The 16,518-nt window shown below is 36.9% G+C and overlaps 1 protein-coding gene across 6 annotated transcripts in view; it reads right to left on the bottom strand.

Moving 5' to 3' along the window:
- Nucleotides 1-217: 217 nt before the first annotated feature.
- The window catches only part of LOC105248496, a 58,019-nt gene continuing 41,718 nt past the window's right edge, over nt 218-16,518 (bottom strand). For 2 of the 6 annotated variants that reach the window (XM_011253311.3, XM_025415128.1), the window contains 4 exons: nt 5,005-6,450; nt 4,810-4,908; nt 3,955-4,710; nt 218-1,250 (listed from right to left, as the gene is read on the bottom strand). In XM_011253311.3, the coding sequence (XP_011251613.1) occupies nt 936-1,250; nt 3,955-4,710; nt 4,810-4,908; nt 5,005-6,450 (2,616 nt within the window). In that variant the 3' untranslated portion in view covers nt 218-935. Of the gene's footprint in view, nt 1,251-2,985; nt 4,711-4,809; nt 4,909-5,004; nt 6,451-14,950; nt 15,040-16,518 lie in introns of all 6 variants that reach the window. The other 4 variants (XM_025415129.1, XR_003123723.1, XM_025415127.1 and 1 more) reach the window with 4 other exon arrangements.

Raw genomic sequence — 16,518 nt, 5'->3', positions numbered from 1 at the left:
GATATTGGTTAAGTAAGCCAAGTTCTTCATTTATAAATGATATTAAAAAATAATATCAAATAACATAAAAAAAATATCAAAATGAATAGACACAAGCATTTGGCATTGCTTTTACTAATATATACAACTCTAAGATATTCAAAAAAATTTTTCTTGATTTGAATTAGTACATATCTTTCAATAAGTTAGCTGTATATTTCACATAATTACGAGAAATCTGAATAGAGTAAAAATAATATATATTTTTGTAGACTCTCGTTAAAAGATGTGAAATGATTTTTGATTACATCTCTGCATTTTTCTATAAATAAATGTGATATATTTATACAAATTCGAAATTTTGACTATATCTCTATATCGCCAGTGAGAACGTAGCATGAATCTTTTTATAATCATTAACTATATCAGTTATATTCGTTATAAATTGATGTACATTCGCCAAACAAGTCGATATATTACTTTTGATTAGACAAAATTACTAAAGAATGTTTTTCATGTTACAAAGATGTATGAAATGCTTCTAAATGCAACTTGAGAAAGATATATGATAAATTCTGTAGCGAGAAATAGTATTACATAATATATTTCCATTTAAAAACATATTGTCCTGTTGTGGATTTTTTCATTTAGAATCACTATAGAAGATTTAAAAAAAATCATTCGATATTAAAAAGGCACAGAATATGGATCGTTAAGAATGCGAATGTCATTCTTTTAGCGTGTCGTATTTTCTAAATAAGTATGTGTCTACATCTTATTATTTCTACATTCGCATATTCATCACGGTAATGGATAGATCGCGTGTATGCAGAGTCAATTATCCAACATAAAATAATAAAAAGAAGCAAGAGCAACTTGCTCGCTACGCGCCTCATCTATTCGCGCCCTATTTATTTCGTAAAACCGACGACGCAAGGTTAACGATTATGCGTCACTTATTCCTCGCTGGAAATCGGATGACATTCGAGAGAGTCGCACTCGGCTAGGGCTTCACCGCGTCGCAAAGGAAATTCATCCGTTAACAAGCTCTCCGGTACTGTAGCCGCCGAGTCAATACTGTCGAAATAACGATGAGGCCACGCGGCGCTTGTACGGAAGCGTCTGGTGGGTGAACCGATTATGAATTCCACTCGCGTGGAACCGGTGACTGATGATGTCTCTTGATTCAGCGAGTCCGGATAGAGCGATGAATCACTGTGCCGGAAACTGCTGTTGGTCGAGCACCAGGAACTTGGTGGTTCGGTGCAGCTCTGAAAGATGCGTATTAATTAGTTTAATCAGACGAATGAAACGCACCTTCTATATAAGCGAAACAATTTTCCTGCCAAGACTGCAATCCGCGTCGTCTTGAAAGTGCATGTGACAAAGATAAATTTTATATTAATACCCAAGAATTTGGAACAGCCAGTAGAACAATGTCAATTCTACGTGTACAGAAAATTATAGTTATAAGACGATAACAATCTACAATTAACACTGATACCACTGTCTGTTTTAATGCTGAGGTATCAAAATGTCATCCTATTTTTATAAAAACATGTCGTATGGGCCAAAGTAAAAATCTCATATGAAGCAGCTTTACTACTTGACGATTCGAATTCAATCAAATTGTAAAAATATTAACGCACGTAAGAATCGTAATAAATCAAGAGAGCGTCTCATGAAATTGTATTTACGAATGTACGGACGAATCGTAAAGAATCATAAAGCATCGTTTCGCACGCGGTATTGCTGGATATGAGATGGACAATGAACCGCAAGGCCAAGCAGGTAAGCGTGTGCTCGATTCATTTTCCCTCAAAATCGCGCTGTACGATTGTAGTAGATTGCGTCTGCGACGACTCTCTCGGGCTTTCACATCCGCATACAAGCAACGCTAGCAAATAAGATCAAACTTCAGCAAACGAAAAGAGCAAACCAACTGAACACACAAACGTATGTTTGAAAGAGAAGGAAGGATGGGACTCGCTGACGCGAGGTGAATGCTTATGACGATCGGAAAGATGCGTGCTAAACGAAACATTATCTCTCGTCTTTATGTGAGAATAACAAATACTTGAAAATATGACGGAATCAAGGGCAGTGTCGAGGTAAATTGAACACATATGTTGGATCGAGCGTGTATGGTTGTGTGCGTCTTTATGGACGAAAGGCAATTTGGAATTATCTAAACGTGCCTAGAATATCTCTTAGTTTTATCGAGCGGTCGGTTTTACTTCAATCAAATTTTACCGATAGAAGCTTGTGTTTATTGCAACGAATGCAAAGACTTTAAATATTTCACGATTGACTGCGCATGCATGGGTTTCACAAATAAACGATTGAAAGAAGATAGAAAGCAGTAAAATTCAATGAGTAATATAATAACCATAATAACCCTTTATAATCAAATGCGATATATACTGATATAAAATATCGTATATTTATTTTATTTTACGTTAATTTCCAAGATTTTTGCTACGGATTGTTAAAACTTGCTTTTAAAAGTACTTAGAGAGACTAGAAAACTAAAAATATATTAGTTTCCATTACATACTTTAGTCTAGATTCAATATCTATGGAATTAGCATTCTTCTTTGAAAGAAAACAATAAAGATAAGAAAAGATAGGAAATTAAGATAAGAATTTTTAAATATTGAACTTATTTCACGATAACAGACTAACACGATTGATAGTCTGTTTATATTAACTCTACGTTCAGACAAAATCTTAGCGTATTAAAAAATTGTCATTATACATTCCGAAAGCTCAAAAAACTCTCATGTAATAAATATTCGAGAGCATAAGCATTTTTTACCAATACTCACCTGAGAGATTTAACTACAGGTATGTGCGCATGCTAAAATCCAGGTGAGGACGTTCAAACTATATACTCTATTGGTGTAAGCTAGGATATATGAAAGTGGATTGAAAACAGAGGCTGCAGTTCACCACATCCAAAAGAGAAGCATCGAAGCAAATGATAATAAAAGAAGCATAACTTACGAGAAAAAACCGGTGGCACGCGAGAAGGGGCCATTTTCTTTCTTTATTGGACCGCCGGGGACGGGCTCGAACGCACGCTCGCCTGCCCTCCAGGTCAGACTGATTTTGGTATGGTGGACGGTCGGGCGGGCAATTGATGGTTTTAATACAAGAATCTCGGTCGATTCGCTCGCTCGAGTCTCTGCACGTATTGTTAGAGATGTGTTTTTCAGGAACATTGGTTTACTAGGCAAAGATAGTGGCAGGTTCTCAGCGAAAACAGAAAAATTCCGTTCTTGTATGATCGTATATTGGCGGTACCGTATCTCGAAGTCCATGGTAGAGTTAGGAGAATAGAACAAGGATGTAGTGAAAAAAGACGCCGTGGGAAAAATGACAATGTTGCATACGTATGTCTATATTATTGTAGGAAATCGGATCAGATATATCCTCGGTAAAAGCATGTATTTTCTCAGTATCACCGGTTGATAAAATCATAGTTATTGTAGTGACGATTGTTTTACACGATGTGACGTAACAATAATGACAGTAACAATGATCGTCATAATGGCGAAAAGTACTGAAGTAAGACAAAAAAAGAATGTGATGAAAGGGATTTATCGTTTAGTAGAAATGATGACAGAGTAGAAAATAGATAGTCAATGAGAGGTACGCCGTTTAGTCTGTGCCGTTTAGTCTAGCCAAACTTTGATGAACTTAAAATCCAGACCGAGAGAGATGGAATTCTATCAGAAAGGAATAACGGTTTTTAGATCTTGCTACAAAGGCAAGACAATGGTTTTCGAAGGAAACTGTTAGAGACCGTGTTTATGTCTAAGAGGGGGAAAGAGAAAGAGCAACTATGGCCTGTCGTTCATAGGAAGAGAAGGCTTGCCGGGAGGTTACTATACCGGGAGGGTACTATACCGGGCCGTTGGACAACGGTGACTTCAGCCAGCTGCTCCAAAAGAATTGTTTTACAGGTCGTACCTTGCCGTTCTCAGACGCATCGACAGACGTCGCCGCGCGCGCCAGGCTGTGGGAACGGCGCGCGGGAGCGGGCGGTCGTCGGGGAGGGACGTTAGTCGTAGGTGAGGATGTTCCGAGGTTGTTAGATTCCAATGAGTCACGAGCACGGGATAGCGAGGAAGATTTATTTAGGGAATCTCGACTGGAATTGTTACGAGGCAGGGATCGGTTGTTCAGGGATGACTCCCGATTAGCTTCCTTATTGCCGCCGCCGCCGCCGCTGCCGCCGCCACCATTACTGCCGCTGCTTCCGTTGCCGCCGTTCTTGGACAGACTTCTATTGCCGAGCGAATCCCGACTAGAGTCGCGCGCTTTCGATAACGATTTGCCGCCGCTGTGGCTGTCGCGACTAGAATCACGCGGCGGTCTCGTCAGCGATTTGAGCGATTCCCTGCTGTCGTTCCTGCCGTGACTAGGTCGCGGTGGCGCGATTGTAGTCGCGCTCGTCGTAGGCGTCGTCGACGTTGTCTTGCCACTCGCGCTGCCAGGTAAAGGTATACGACTAGGACGCCGTCGTGGCGACGGTTTGATCTCTACCGGCTGATGATGGTCTCGCGCGGATTCTGTACTGCTGCCAGGTTCGACGCCGCTCTGCTCGCACCTGGGTTGTTCCAGATCCGCTTCGGGCTCGACTTCCGTCGGTGGTCGTTGCTGAAGGCGTTCCAACACGCGGACTCGTGCCCGCGTGCCTTCTAGTTCGATGTTTCGTTCTTCCAACTAAAAACATATTATAATAGTGGATGGAACGTTCTTGAAAGAGAATATTTGAAAATTTACAATGATTTTTTTCTGCTATATAATTGGAATGTAATTTACCTGAAACCGTAAATCGTCGTTTTCCTCGCGCGCTTTGTCTAATCGTTCGGAGAGCGTTTCCGTACTTTTCTCCACTTCGTCTAATCTTTTTTGTAAGACCTAAAAACGAATATAAATTATCGATAAATTAATTAGACGAAACTTATCCTTTCAACTCTTGCAAATAAATTAGAAGAACAGAAAATATTGATCTACCTGATTATGGACGGTAGTAGTAATTAGATGCCGCTGAAGCTCGAGAGGCGAATGCTCACGAAGAATGGCCGCGATTTTTTTTGAATCTACATCCTTCACGTGAGCCACCCTGGTGGGTGATACTAGGATGGAATCCAGCGCTCCCAACCTGGCACGCCTCTCATTCACGTTAGCTTCAATATCGATCTCGATATTGCGCGGCTCATCGTTGCACCCGACAACGTCTAGTAGCACATTCTTCTCAATAGTCCTCGTGCGGAAGCGACTCTTATAAGCTTTGCTTCCAGGACTACCAGTGACCGACGCAAATGCCGAGCTTTTGCTTTTGATATTAACGTTGGCATTCTTCGGCGAAGAAATCACCGGCACGATCGGTTGCAGTCTCTGAACACCCGGCACCAAGATCTCCGAAGTATTTTCAATTAGTCGCAGCCGATCCTCCAGTCCAGTTTTCAATGCTGACAAATCGGCTAATTCCGCTTGCAGTTCCTGAGCTCTGACGCGACTCGATATCGTCTCTGCTTCGAGTTCGGCTACCTTGTCCAACAATTGTTCTTTTTCCCGCCTGAGCGCTATCACCTGGGGATCTCTGCTATCTTGCTGCTGTTGCTCATCGACAATGATATTGTTATCGCGAACGATTGTTCTATCGGCGTCGAGTCCAGTGATATTTCTCACGGCCTCAAGTACGTCCGTTGACGCCAGTTCCTCCGTCGCCACACTTTCCAGACGACCTTGAAGGCACTCGACCTCTTCCCGCAGCCGGATCCCCTTGCGATGGATTACATCTAGTAGATTCCAGAGTTCGTCCTCCGCCTCGTCCAACGGACTTGGTCGGGGACTGCTCGCCCGCGGTGCGATCGCCGTTGAGGCACTGTCTTTCGACGAGGTCTCCGTGCTGAAGCCGGAATCTTGAACAGTCGCGCTACAGTTGTTCTTGGTACCGCCGCTGTGCGAGTTGCTGCGACTCCTAGGCAGCGATGAGGAGGATTCGCCTCCTCCTCCACTGCCGCCGCCGCCGCCGCTTCCGTTGCTGCCAGCCTCGCGCGTCACTCGCCGTCTTATCTTGCCGGGTTCCCATTCGCCGATCCTTCGCGAGGATGGACTCGACAGCGGCAGAGGAATGTGCGAGCTCTGGGTGCACGTGGACGACATCACGGACGCACCCGCGGACGCCGTCGCGGCCATCTTGTGCCGGAGGTTTGGGAACGTCTCGATGACGAGGTCCCGGAACTCGAGCAGGGCACCGACTTCATTCTGCAATTCCTGCAGGGCCACCAAAGACTTGGCTTGCTCGTTGATCAAGTAATGGAACGGACCGGGACGCAGGGGCATGCAATCCATGCCACCGACGCCGCTATTGCTGCCGACGCCGTTACCGGCACCGACGCTCACCACGACACCCTCCGTCGAACCACCACCCCCGCTGCTGCCGCTGCCGCACTGCTGCAACAATAGAGGAGAGATCCACTTAGTAAACTGCTCGTATAATTTAAAATAGAAATGAACGAATCAGACTAAAATTTTTTAAAATTTACAATTCCCGACTGTGTTCACTTTATAATTTTATATAATTATAAGAATCAATATATAATAGCAGAAGAGATATTAAGATATACATGGGGAAATACACGACAATTATAAAGAGAAATTATAAAGAGAATTCTAACACAAATTGTAGCTCAAGTCTGACTTAATTATTTTAATAGGCGAAGAATAATTGAATATGTATTATTATTGTAATATTTGCAAATTCTGTATTTCTTATTATTATAACAATATTTGTAAATTCTTATAATGCTTTTATAATATTAATTTATAAACTTGAATACAAGTAAATTATACATACATATTTATTTTTCATATAAGAAGAAAAAATCATATTTTTAATTTAAAAATTATTCCTGATAATAATGTAAACCTTATTTTATAAAATTATGAAACTTATAATATTAGACACGATAACTACAAAATATGTTAATGATGTGAAAGAATTTCTAAATTATCTTTAAATTTAGTAATGATAAAATATTTAATAATTAATAATTCCGATTAAAAAGTCCTGAATTTGTGTTTAAATAGACAATGGAACAACTTGTGCTCACTGCTTACTACCCAAGATCTTTTCTGATATAATAAACCTAGTTTTATGAAACGAGGAGTGCGTGGCGGTGAAACCGTACACTTTCCTGCGAAGATAAGACACGCGTTAATTCTACATAAGTAAGGCGCGTTATCCGCAACGGACGTGCTAGTGATCCGCCAAGTCTAGCACATCTCCTTTGGCTCATCGTCAATCTCACCGTCGCATCGGTCGTTCCTTTCCAAGGAACACACCCGCGCACAAACGAACCGTGACAGCAGAAATTACGCCGATAATCGACCTAATTTATCGCATTCGAAAGTGCAATTTCTGCCTCGTTCCCGCGAGAGAGATCAAGCGAGTCCTTCCATTATTCGACAGACATGTCCCGTCCGATATCTCACGCTCGTGACAGACAATATTTTCAATGCCTCACAACACTTTCGCGAGATATACATATTTTTCAAAACCGATGTCACTTCGAACATACTGCATTAAATCGATTACACACAAATCAATCGAAGAATTTCTCATTAAAATTAATATCGAAAGTTTTGCAACGCTGCATTATACTTTGTGATCCTCAGTACTTATTAATTCGATTTACTTGATTTTGCATGCAATAATTATCGGAATAATACATTCAAAGTCACGAGGATTTGCATTGATCAAATTTGCATTTCGAATTGTATAGTTTTCTCATCACGTGCAGTTAAGGATGTTTTGTATGTACAATCCCAGCAAAAAGTAGCTGAAAATCAGTATTGACGAATATCCACTTTTGGTGTATTTTGAATATGAGAAATTATGTGGAATATTACAATTTGAGCTTCTAGCTACAGTGCAGAGATGTATTTTTTAATGCGTTTTTGAAATATTCCGAATTTTGTTAATCGAAATGATTAACTTTTGGTAGAGAATTTCACCTTGTGACAGATACATGACTAACTCATTAAATTATATTTAATATCTTTTTAACCAGTTAGTACTTGTATAATATTATTTGACCAAATATTTCCTCTATATCTAAACTTTTGCAAATTTTAAATAAATTCTGAATATTATTTCCATGTGTTTTCGTCATTTGAATCGACGTGGTTATACGTTTCCCATAAGAACACATGTTAATTCGGTGCAAATTGAAATCCTTATAACTTGTGAACGATTTAGTGAATCGATTTAAAAATTGTACTGAAGATTCTAAACATATGTAAGGACATTCTGTACAATTTTCATTAAATTCTCAATATTTTGAAAATAGGTACAAAACATCCTTAAGCAAGCATCGGTATCGTTGATTTTCTTTTGAAAAAATACTTTATAATTTTATTTTATATTTTATAATTTTATTAAAATTATCGGATTTTATTTCAAATTTCTAGAACACGTGAAGACTTAGAAAATTTGCATGTGTACAGAAATTATAGCGTTCGCATGAAGAGATAATGAACTATGTGTGTTGTATTGTGAAACAATACTCAGACTCCTAAGAGGTTGTTTCCATATAGAAACTACTGCTCTCGACGTAGCTAGAATAAAGCAAAGAGAATCGAGTTATTGAGGTCTAATATCCGTTCGTTTCTCTTGCAATGCAAAGAGGTTGTTTTCACGATCCGATTGCACCGAAATGCACTTATGGGATAGGAGCGAATGAGATAATTATATCGATTACTGAGAGATGCGCATCCTTATTTTCACTGGAGCATCAGCGATAATGGAAATTCATACGACGGGAACAACCGATCGCCATTAATTATAAACGGACCCGGTAATTGCATCGGTCATGAAGAACTTTGCTTAACGATTCGAATTTAGGCCGATGTATCTAACGACATGGCGTAATAATATTCTTCCTCTCGATTCCAATACTTTCACCGGTTGTATCTTTAACGAGAAAACGTTACGTTAACGAGCAGTAATTGCATTAGATCGAGTACGTCTGTGAGTTGGTTGCATTTTTTTTTTAATATGTCAGTTGCAAATTCGATTTCGACGACTGACCGCGCATCTTCCTTTGTAAAGATATATACGAACAAAAAGATACAACATCTAGAGAGATACAGCTGCATAGATAATCTGTCTGAAATCGCATCATCTGGGAAAAAGAGTTTTCATTATTTTCTCTCTTGCGAATCGATCTGCCAAAAGAAATTCGAGCGACATACATTGTTGCATTTATATTTTATAATTATTATATATATTCACAGAAAAGATTTCTAAATAGATTAATAAATTATCGTTGATCAAAGAGAAACACATTACTACATAATCTAATATATAATATAAAATGATATCTAATATTTATATGTAAATATATAGTGCGCGAATATATAAAAATACTCGCAAAATATATATTAGAATATATTTAAAAAATATATATTCAAATTTATTTCACACGTGCGTAGTCATTGATAAGAATATCGAGACAGAGATGTCAAGTCTAGAATTCCGTATGCACTGTCTCTCGCAGAACTCTGCGTTCACTGTGAAAGAAAGTGGAAATCCCCCGTATGGTAGGTATGCACTTCATGCCCGTTATTTTATCGTCGTGTAATTCGCGTCGCACGACGCCGAAGACGCCGGCGCCGATTGTGCGTGATACGCGTTACCGTCGCGCGTCTTTAATGCAGCGTGCGTAGCGTGACTAGTCAAGCGGCAAAGCAACAGGAAAGTACGAGAGAAAACGGGGCTTTTGTGTCAAAGTCTCTCTCAAGTAATATTTCTCTATCAAAGGACAAACGTCGAAGATGAAGAGCGAACATGATCTTTAAATTTTAATATATTCAAGCGATTTATAAATTTAGAATTGGATAATCTATATTATTCTATATTATCTCTATTATTCATTTCTATATATCTATATTATCTATACTACTCAGTTTTATTCTATATTATTATTCTATATTATCTATATGATTCATTTTTATTTATCTACATTATCTATATTATTCATTATGTAAACAAAATTATTTCTCTTACGACTCGATTTTCTTGCAAGAATTGTTATATTTTTTTTACTGTACCACATGTAAATCTTAAAGCCATAAAAAAATGTGTGAAATAATTATATATCCAAATAAAAAGATATCATAAAGACATTTCAACGTTTGTAGGAGATGAAAATTTTTCCCATGTTACTTGTTTAAATAATTACAAAATTTTCACAATGATAATTATGATTCATTAATGTTTGCGCAGAGAAATTTTTCTACCTAGTTAACATTTTTTTATTTGTATGGTCACCTCCGTGCGGTGTTTTAGACAGCACGATGTTGCAACGTGTCACTGGAAGCATAATCCGCCCTAAGCAAGGAAACGAATCTTTATCCATGAACGGATGAATCATATCGGACAGATAATATCGTGTCTCGAAACACCTGGGCTCGTCTATCTCCGATATACTTCCGAGCGGATTCACCTTCGTGTATTTATTCGAGAAACCGGAAGATGTCTGGGAACAAATGATGTTATTATATGCGCTTTAAAACATTCTTAAGTATATTCATTCGATCGAGAATTCGCCACGTATATTCGAATCATGACACAACGATCGTGTATTCAAACAAGTTCGACCACTTATTTATTCGACGCAAATGGAGGACTCCACATGAATTACCTTCGAGTACCTTTCATCACCACAAGAGAGAAGATTGATATATAGTCTGTGAATCACTCTAGTAACATAATTTAGTAACATAAGCACAAACCTCTGATTTTCAATGACTTATAAATCAAAAGTTAACTGAGATATCTTAATTATTTCTCTTACGACTCGATTTAATTTGTTGCAAATGAATTTAATTAATTGAATTTCTAGTCTGTAATTCAAAGAGAGATGGGAACATGCTTTTTTAGATATACTGTATATGTTTTCATCTACAGATAGAATAATTAACGATTAAGATAATATTTATTAAAGTGAATTCATTATTTAAATTAAAGAACCTCATTTTTATTAAAAAAATTTTATTTAAAAAAATGTTGAAAACGATAGTCTAAATTATAAGGAATTAAAAATTTATGATATGATTTAAATGTCACAAAAAAATGACGATTAAATAATAAATCTTTAATATCTTTAACTTATAAAATATTATGTACTATTATAGTATAGTTTTTAGTATAAATTCAATTTTAATTTATTGTGCATTTGTAATAAATCAGAATTTCCATTTTTCTTTCGTAAAGCTTCCTGACTAAGATTTAATCAAGAAAATTAACGTTTCATGCCATAGTTGCAAATCACTCTACATTCAATGTCTTGGATAACGGGCCAGCGATCTTTTGATTTGAAAGATCGATTCTCTCCTTTCGGATTGAAGGCTGTTCGCAGCACGGCCTCCGCATTTTCCGTTCACCCACACACGTTTTCACCATTGTTTCTCTTTAAACGCTCCTTTTAAATACTCGTTAGACACAATTGCTCTACGATACAGGACGAGAGCGGATTCTTATGCGAGGTCGCGCGACGCATAATAATGCAATGGACCAAGGTTTAAAGATCTCCCCAATGACTATCGCTCCTATAAAACGCCACGCCGATCGAAATATCGAATTGATTCGCTGGAATTTACGAGCGATTCATAGATGACGAGCACATTACCGCCAGACAATCTCTTGATAAGGCAAGCATCATCATCGTTCAAGGATTTATTTTATTCACGGTTTTATGCACAGACAGATTTATATATTGCCTCTAATAAAAAACTGATAATTTTCAATATAATTTTAATTTTCCTTTTCCAGGTAATTTTAATTTTCCAGGTAATTTTAATTTTCCAAAAAATTGAAAAATCTTGCGAGTAAAAAATAGTTGAAACATGCAAAAATCTAAAACAAAAGTAAATGCTGTAAATGACCTGCGATAAACTATATTATTTATGTGTGATATAAACTTAAATACAAAGTAATTTTATTAGTATTATTATTAGTAGCATATGAAAAGTTAAAAATAAATCTCTGTCTCGATTCAATCGATGGGATATTTTCTTAAGAAATAAAATTGTATTTTAAAAAAATTAAAATTATACTATTTTAAACAACTTTTTCATCATCGAAAGAAGATAATGAATCATAGGCCTTCAATGGCGGAAGCAATTTCAACTAAACTGTCGCTTTATATGTTTATTGTTTTATATTAATTATCTCGAAAAGCGTGCGTCCTTTTAATAAGGATATCAACAACAGCGAAACTAATTTGCATCTCGTTATTATCGGGCATGAATTTAACGGATAATGACTGACAGAGTGAAATTGTTCATGGAATTGTACAAGATGAGCAAAATAAAATTATCATTAGTGCAGGTAATTTATTTAGCGTGTAAATCCATGTCGACAAGCCAAACTTTTATTAGCGGTACGGAAAAGAGAGAGAAAGGGAAGTCCGCCTGCACGCACGTGAGGGGTTCGCGTGATTTATGATACGTCGATGCTTATCTCAAGGCCTCTTTTTCACATACATCCTGAAAAACAAAGCGTTCGCTAGGGCAAAAGCCTCCATCGCGCCGAATGTCGACGTTAATTGCGAATTTATTCGCAGTCTCGAGATCAATCAAAATTTCGATGTATTTTAATTCCTTTATTGAATATAATTTCGATTTACGCGCGATTTCAAGATCATTGATTTTAAATCCTAACTTGAAATTTACATATACATTCAATCATTGATAATATGTATCTTTATTCCTTATTCTATCCATAAAATGAGCAATAGTATATATGTATTCGATTTATCTATATAATAAATTATTTTCAAAAACACATACTTATAAAAATCTTTAAAATGTTTCCGTCTCAATATAAAACCCATACACATGCACACACATTCTATATAAAATTTATCAAATTGAAACATTATTAAATTCATCCGAACTATTCATCGATCACATCGTAATTGTCAGTTTCAAGAACGAAAAGTTAGAATGGAAGTTTCGTATGATTCATCGATCGCGGCTTTTCTTTCCGACCTACAGGATAAGACCTCGGGTAAGCCCCGTTTATATGCAACGAGAGGCCCCCGCACGCGGTAATCATCCGCATAATAATGGCTCGGTCATTGCACGCGCGTGTCACTCTTATAAGGAGCGTGCTGATGCCTACGCGTTCGCTGTTCTTTTTTCCTTTTTCTATTCGTGTCTATCGCGCCTCTGCCTTTATGAGGAAGAACAGGACGAAAGTAAGGCATGGTGCAGGAGAAGAGAGAAAGAAAAAGAGAGAGAATCCTGTCCGCCTCCACGTGTTGGCGCGCGTCGTTTGCTCCACGTACCTTCACCCGCCTTCGACTTCACTAAGTGAAGATCTTGATGTAAAGGGCCGTGATTCTTAGACGTCCCATGTGTTGATTGCGCCGACGTGCCCCGAGGTCGTAGCACACAGATAAGCGCTGTCAGATATTTGTATCACAATACGCGAATGGCTTGATACATTAAATTGAATTTTCCCATGAATGATCGATCAGCTTCTTAATGTAATTAATAATAAAAAAATATAAAAGCAAAATATCATCTTTAATTAAAATAATAACGGCAATTAATATAAAATTTAAAGCAGATTTTTATTGATATAAATAGAAGATAATTTACAAGTTCAAAAATTTCCTCAGGTAAAAGAATAAAAAGAGGAAATATTCTATATCATTTAATGAAAAGCTGTAATTATTATAGCTGTTACTATCCGCTTGAAAAACTAATTTTATATTGTGGTGTAAAATGCAAATTCGCGAATAAAGTATGATTCTTAATATGGAATATCCTCGTGATGTTAATTATCTGATTGGCAATTTTTATCGTCTCGACCACTCTTCAAAGCTGATACCGGCGTGGGTGTTAAAAGCCCGCGTAACTCCTACGTATCGGCAAAGCGTACCAAACGAAGAGCATAACGTTAAATATTTTTACCGAAACCTAACGTCGTTTCGAGCCAGTTACTTAATTATAAAGTTTCAGATTCACGCCCGCTTTAAATTCGCGGTCTCTCTACACGATTTCGCTCGCGATTAATTAATCCGCCATAATTGATGTATGACAAAGCCAAAAGTTGTAACCGTGCAAGGTATATAATGATACAATTAAAGATGAGATAATTGTGTCGGAAATAAACGGAGATTACATCTTCAAAGATTAAATTGTAAATTTGAAAAAAAAATTTATATTAATATATCATAGAAATCTATATCTGTATAAACAATTATACACGAGGATGCGCGTTCTATATTTGGAAAAGAGGATTATATAATCTCTAGAAATTTTTCTTTAATTTTAGAATCTGAATATTTAACTCAAAAAAAAAAAATTATTATAGAATCTAAACATACAAGAAGTGTCTTCCGAGAGATAATTTTAAAAATAAATTTACAACACATCCAGTATTAAAATCTGGAAGTCTTGTGAAAAATTATTCGCGAGACTGAGTCTCCCACAAGAAGTCCGTAAACACTTCCATCTACTAAATCGTGAACATTACCTCATCCAAGTGCATATGGACGAGTCCATCGTACCAGACTGAGCTAAGCCCTAAAGGCAAAAACTTGAAGTACTCGTCGAGTACGATAGTCAACGCGGTACCGTGTCTCAAGGACGTGGTTTAACGCGACACGGTACATATACGCGCATCTATTTAATCTTGGAACGAACAATGGGCGTCGGTGGACATGCGTAGTCTCAATGCGGGTTACACACGCAGTAGCGCACTCTCCTAAGGGGAAATCTTATCTTTTACTATTGATATTGCATTTCTCGACAATATTCTCGTAAAGCGCGTTTATTTCAATACGCAAATATCTCGCGTGAATGGATATATTAGACTTGCGTGAGGAAGCACTCGTTGCGCCTCAAGTTCATGGCATACTCGTTATAACGATCTTACCAGAGAGGCTATCTGTTAGCGGCGATATGTAGGCGCCAGATGAAATCGAAGGAAGGCCGTGTTTGAGCTTCAAGGATTCCAGCTATCAGCTGCACATTGCAAATATAATTGTCTTTGCAGAAACTCTTTAGAAATTCTAGAAATATGAATATATTATTCAGATAATATTTAGAAGTTTGAATAAAAAGTGATTTTAACATTTACTATTATAAATGTGTTTTTCTATAAATATTTTATAAAAGAAGGCATTACATATTCACAAAATGTTTACTTAACAACTTAGCTTATTTATAATTATATCTAAAATGAAACGAGAAAAGATCCCGAGACAATCTTTCGCAATCTTTAATTACCAACTTCTAATTACATTCATTACATTTTACTCGGAATGTTTAATCTATGCATTGGATAATTCTATCACGATGTGTGTGCCATGTAACGATTATTGAAAATTACTGTAATTTCTAAACGAGGGCATAGGACTCACGTGAAATCTTTGTGAACAGGAATCAAATGATAGGAAACATTGGCATTACGCGACTTTCTCCAATTGAGTCCCATTGATCTTACTGACTAGTGTCTCGAATCAAATTGTCAGGATTTAATTGTTGAAAATTCATCGACGGATAAAAGGTGATGGTGATAGCGATTTGTAATGCAGGTCAAGGGAGTCGTCGATGAATAATGGGGTTTGTGACACGCGAGACGTCAGTAACTAGGAAGCAGAGTTTCTATAGGCTGACCCGTGAAAATTTCTACGAACTTTCTCACGCAATTTATTCCCGTAAAAGAATCGTCTGCTGTCGAATAAATTGCTTTCCATCGACACGCCTCGCATCTTCGGTACAAAGCGTATAAAATTGACAGTGGATCTGATTTTGAGATATAAACAATCGCTTTTTCAAAACCTATCGAGTTGAGTTGATTGATTGAAAACTTTGTAATAGTAATACGACTTTATAAGAGTGGGCAGTAAAATGAGTTTTAACTCCTCTAAAAGTTCATTTTTTAAATTTTTATAGCGAAAATGCAAATAAAAATTCATAAATGATATTTTTGTGTAAGTAACGAACAGTCAAATGATATATGTAAATTTAATTTTTTCGAATGTTAGAAAGTTAATTTATATTCAAAAAACTAGATCGACATATTAATATTTGGCATACACACACACACACATACACAAAGAATAATAAAAATTAATATGCATAAAACACCAAATAACTTTAATAAGGTATGCCTTTATACTTATATGCACATACGTGTCATAAACATGCAAGAATGTAATTACTTAGTCAGACGATTATCTCTCTCAATGACATTTATTCCTATTGGGAAATGCATGAAATTACAATAATTAATTAATAATTAAATGTTAATAAACATGAGAATCTTAATATGAGAACTACATATTTAAACGTTCAACACAAATGATATGTGAATTTGAAATTATAATTATTAGAGTAGATCAATGCTAAATTATTTGTCAATGACATAAAAGATTAAAGTAGACCAATAATAACTTCACTAAATTATCTCTCACTTTAAAATACTTGACTTTATAGAAT

This window comes from Camponotus floridanus, unplaced genomic scaffold (assembly GCF_003227725.1).
Source record: "Camponotus floridanus strain SB8 unplaced genomic scaffold, Cflo_v7.5 scaffold98, whole genome shotgun sequence".
In the NCBI taxonomy this organism is placed as follows: Eukaryota; Metazoa; Arthropoda; class Insecta; order Hymenoptera; family Formicidae; genus Camponotus; species Camponotus floridanus.
Note: the sequence above shows the minus strand (reverse complement) of the source record. Positions and strands in the feature narration are given on the sequence as shown.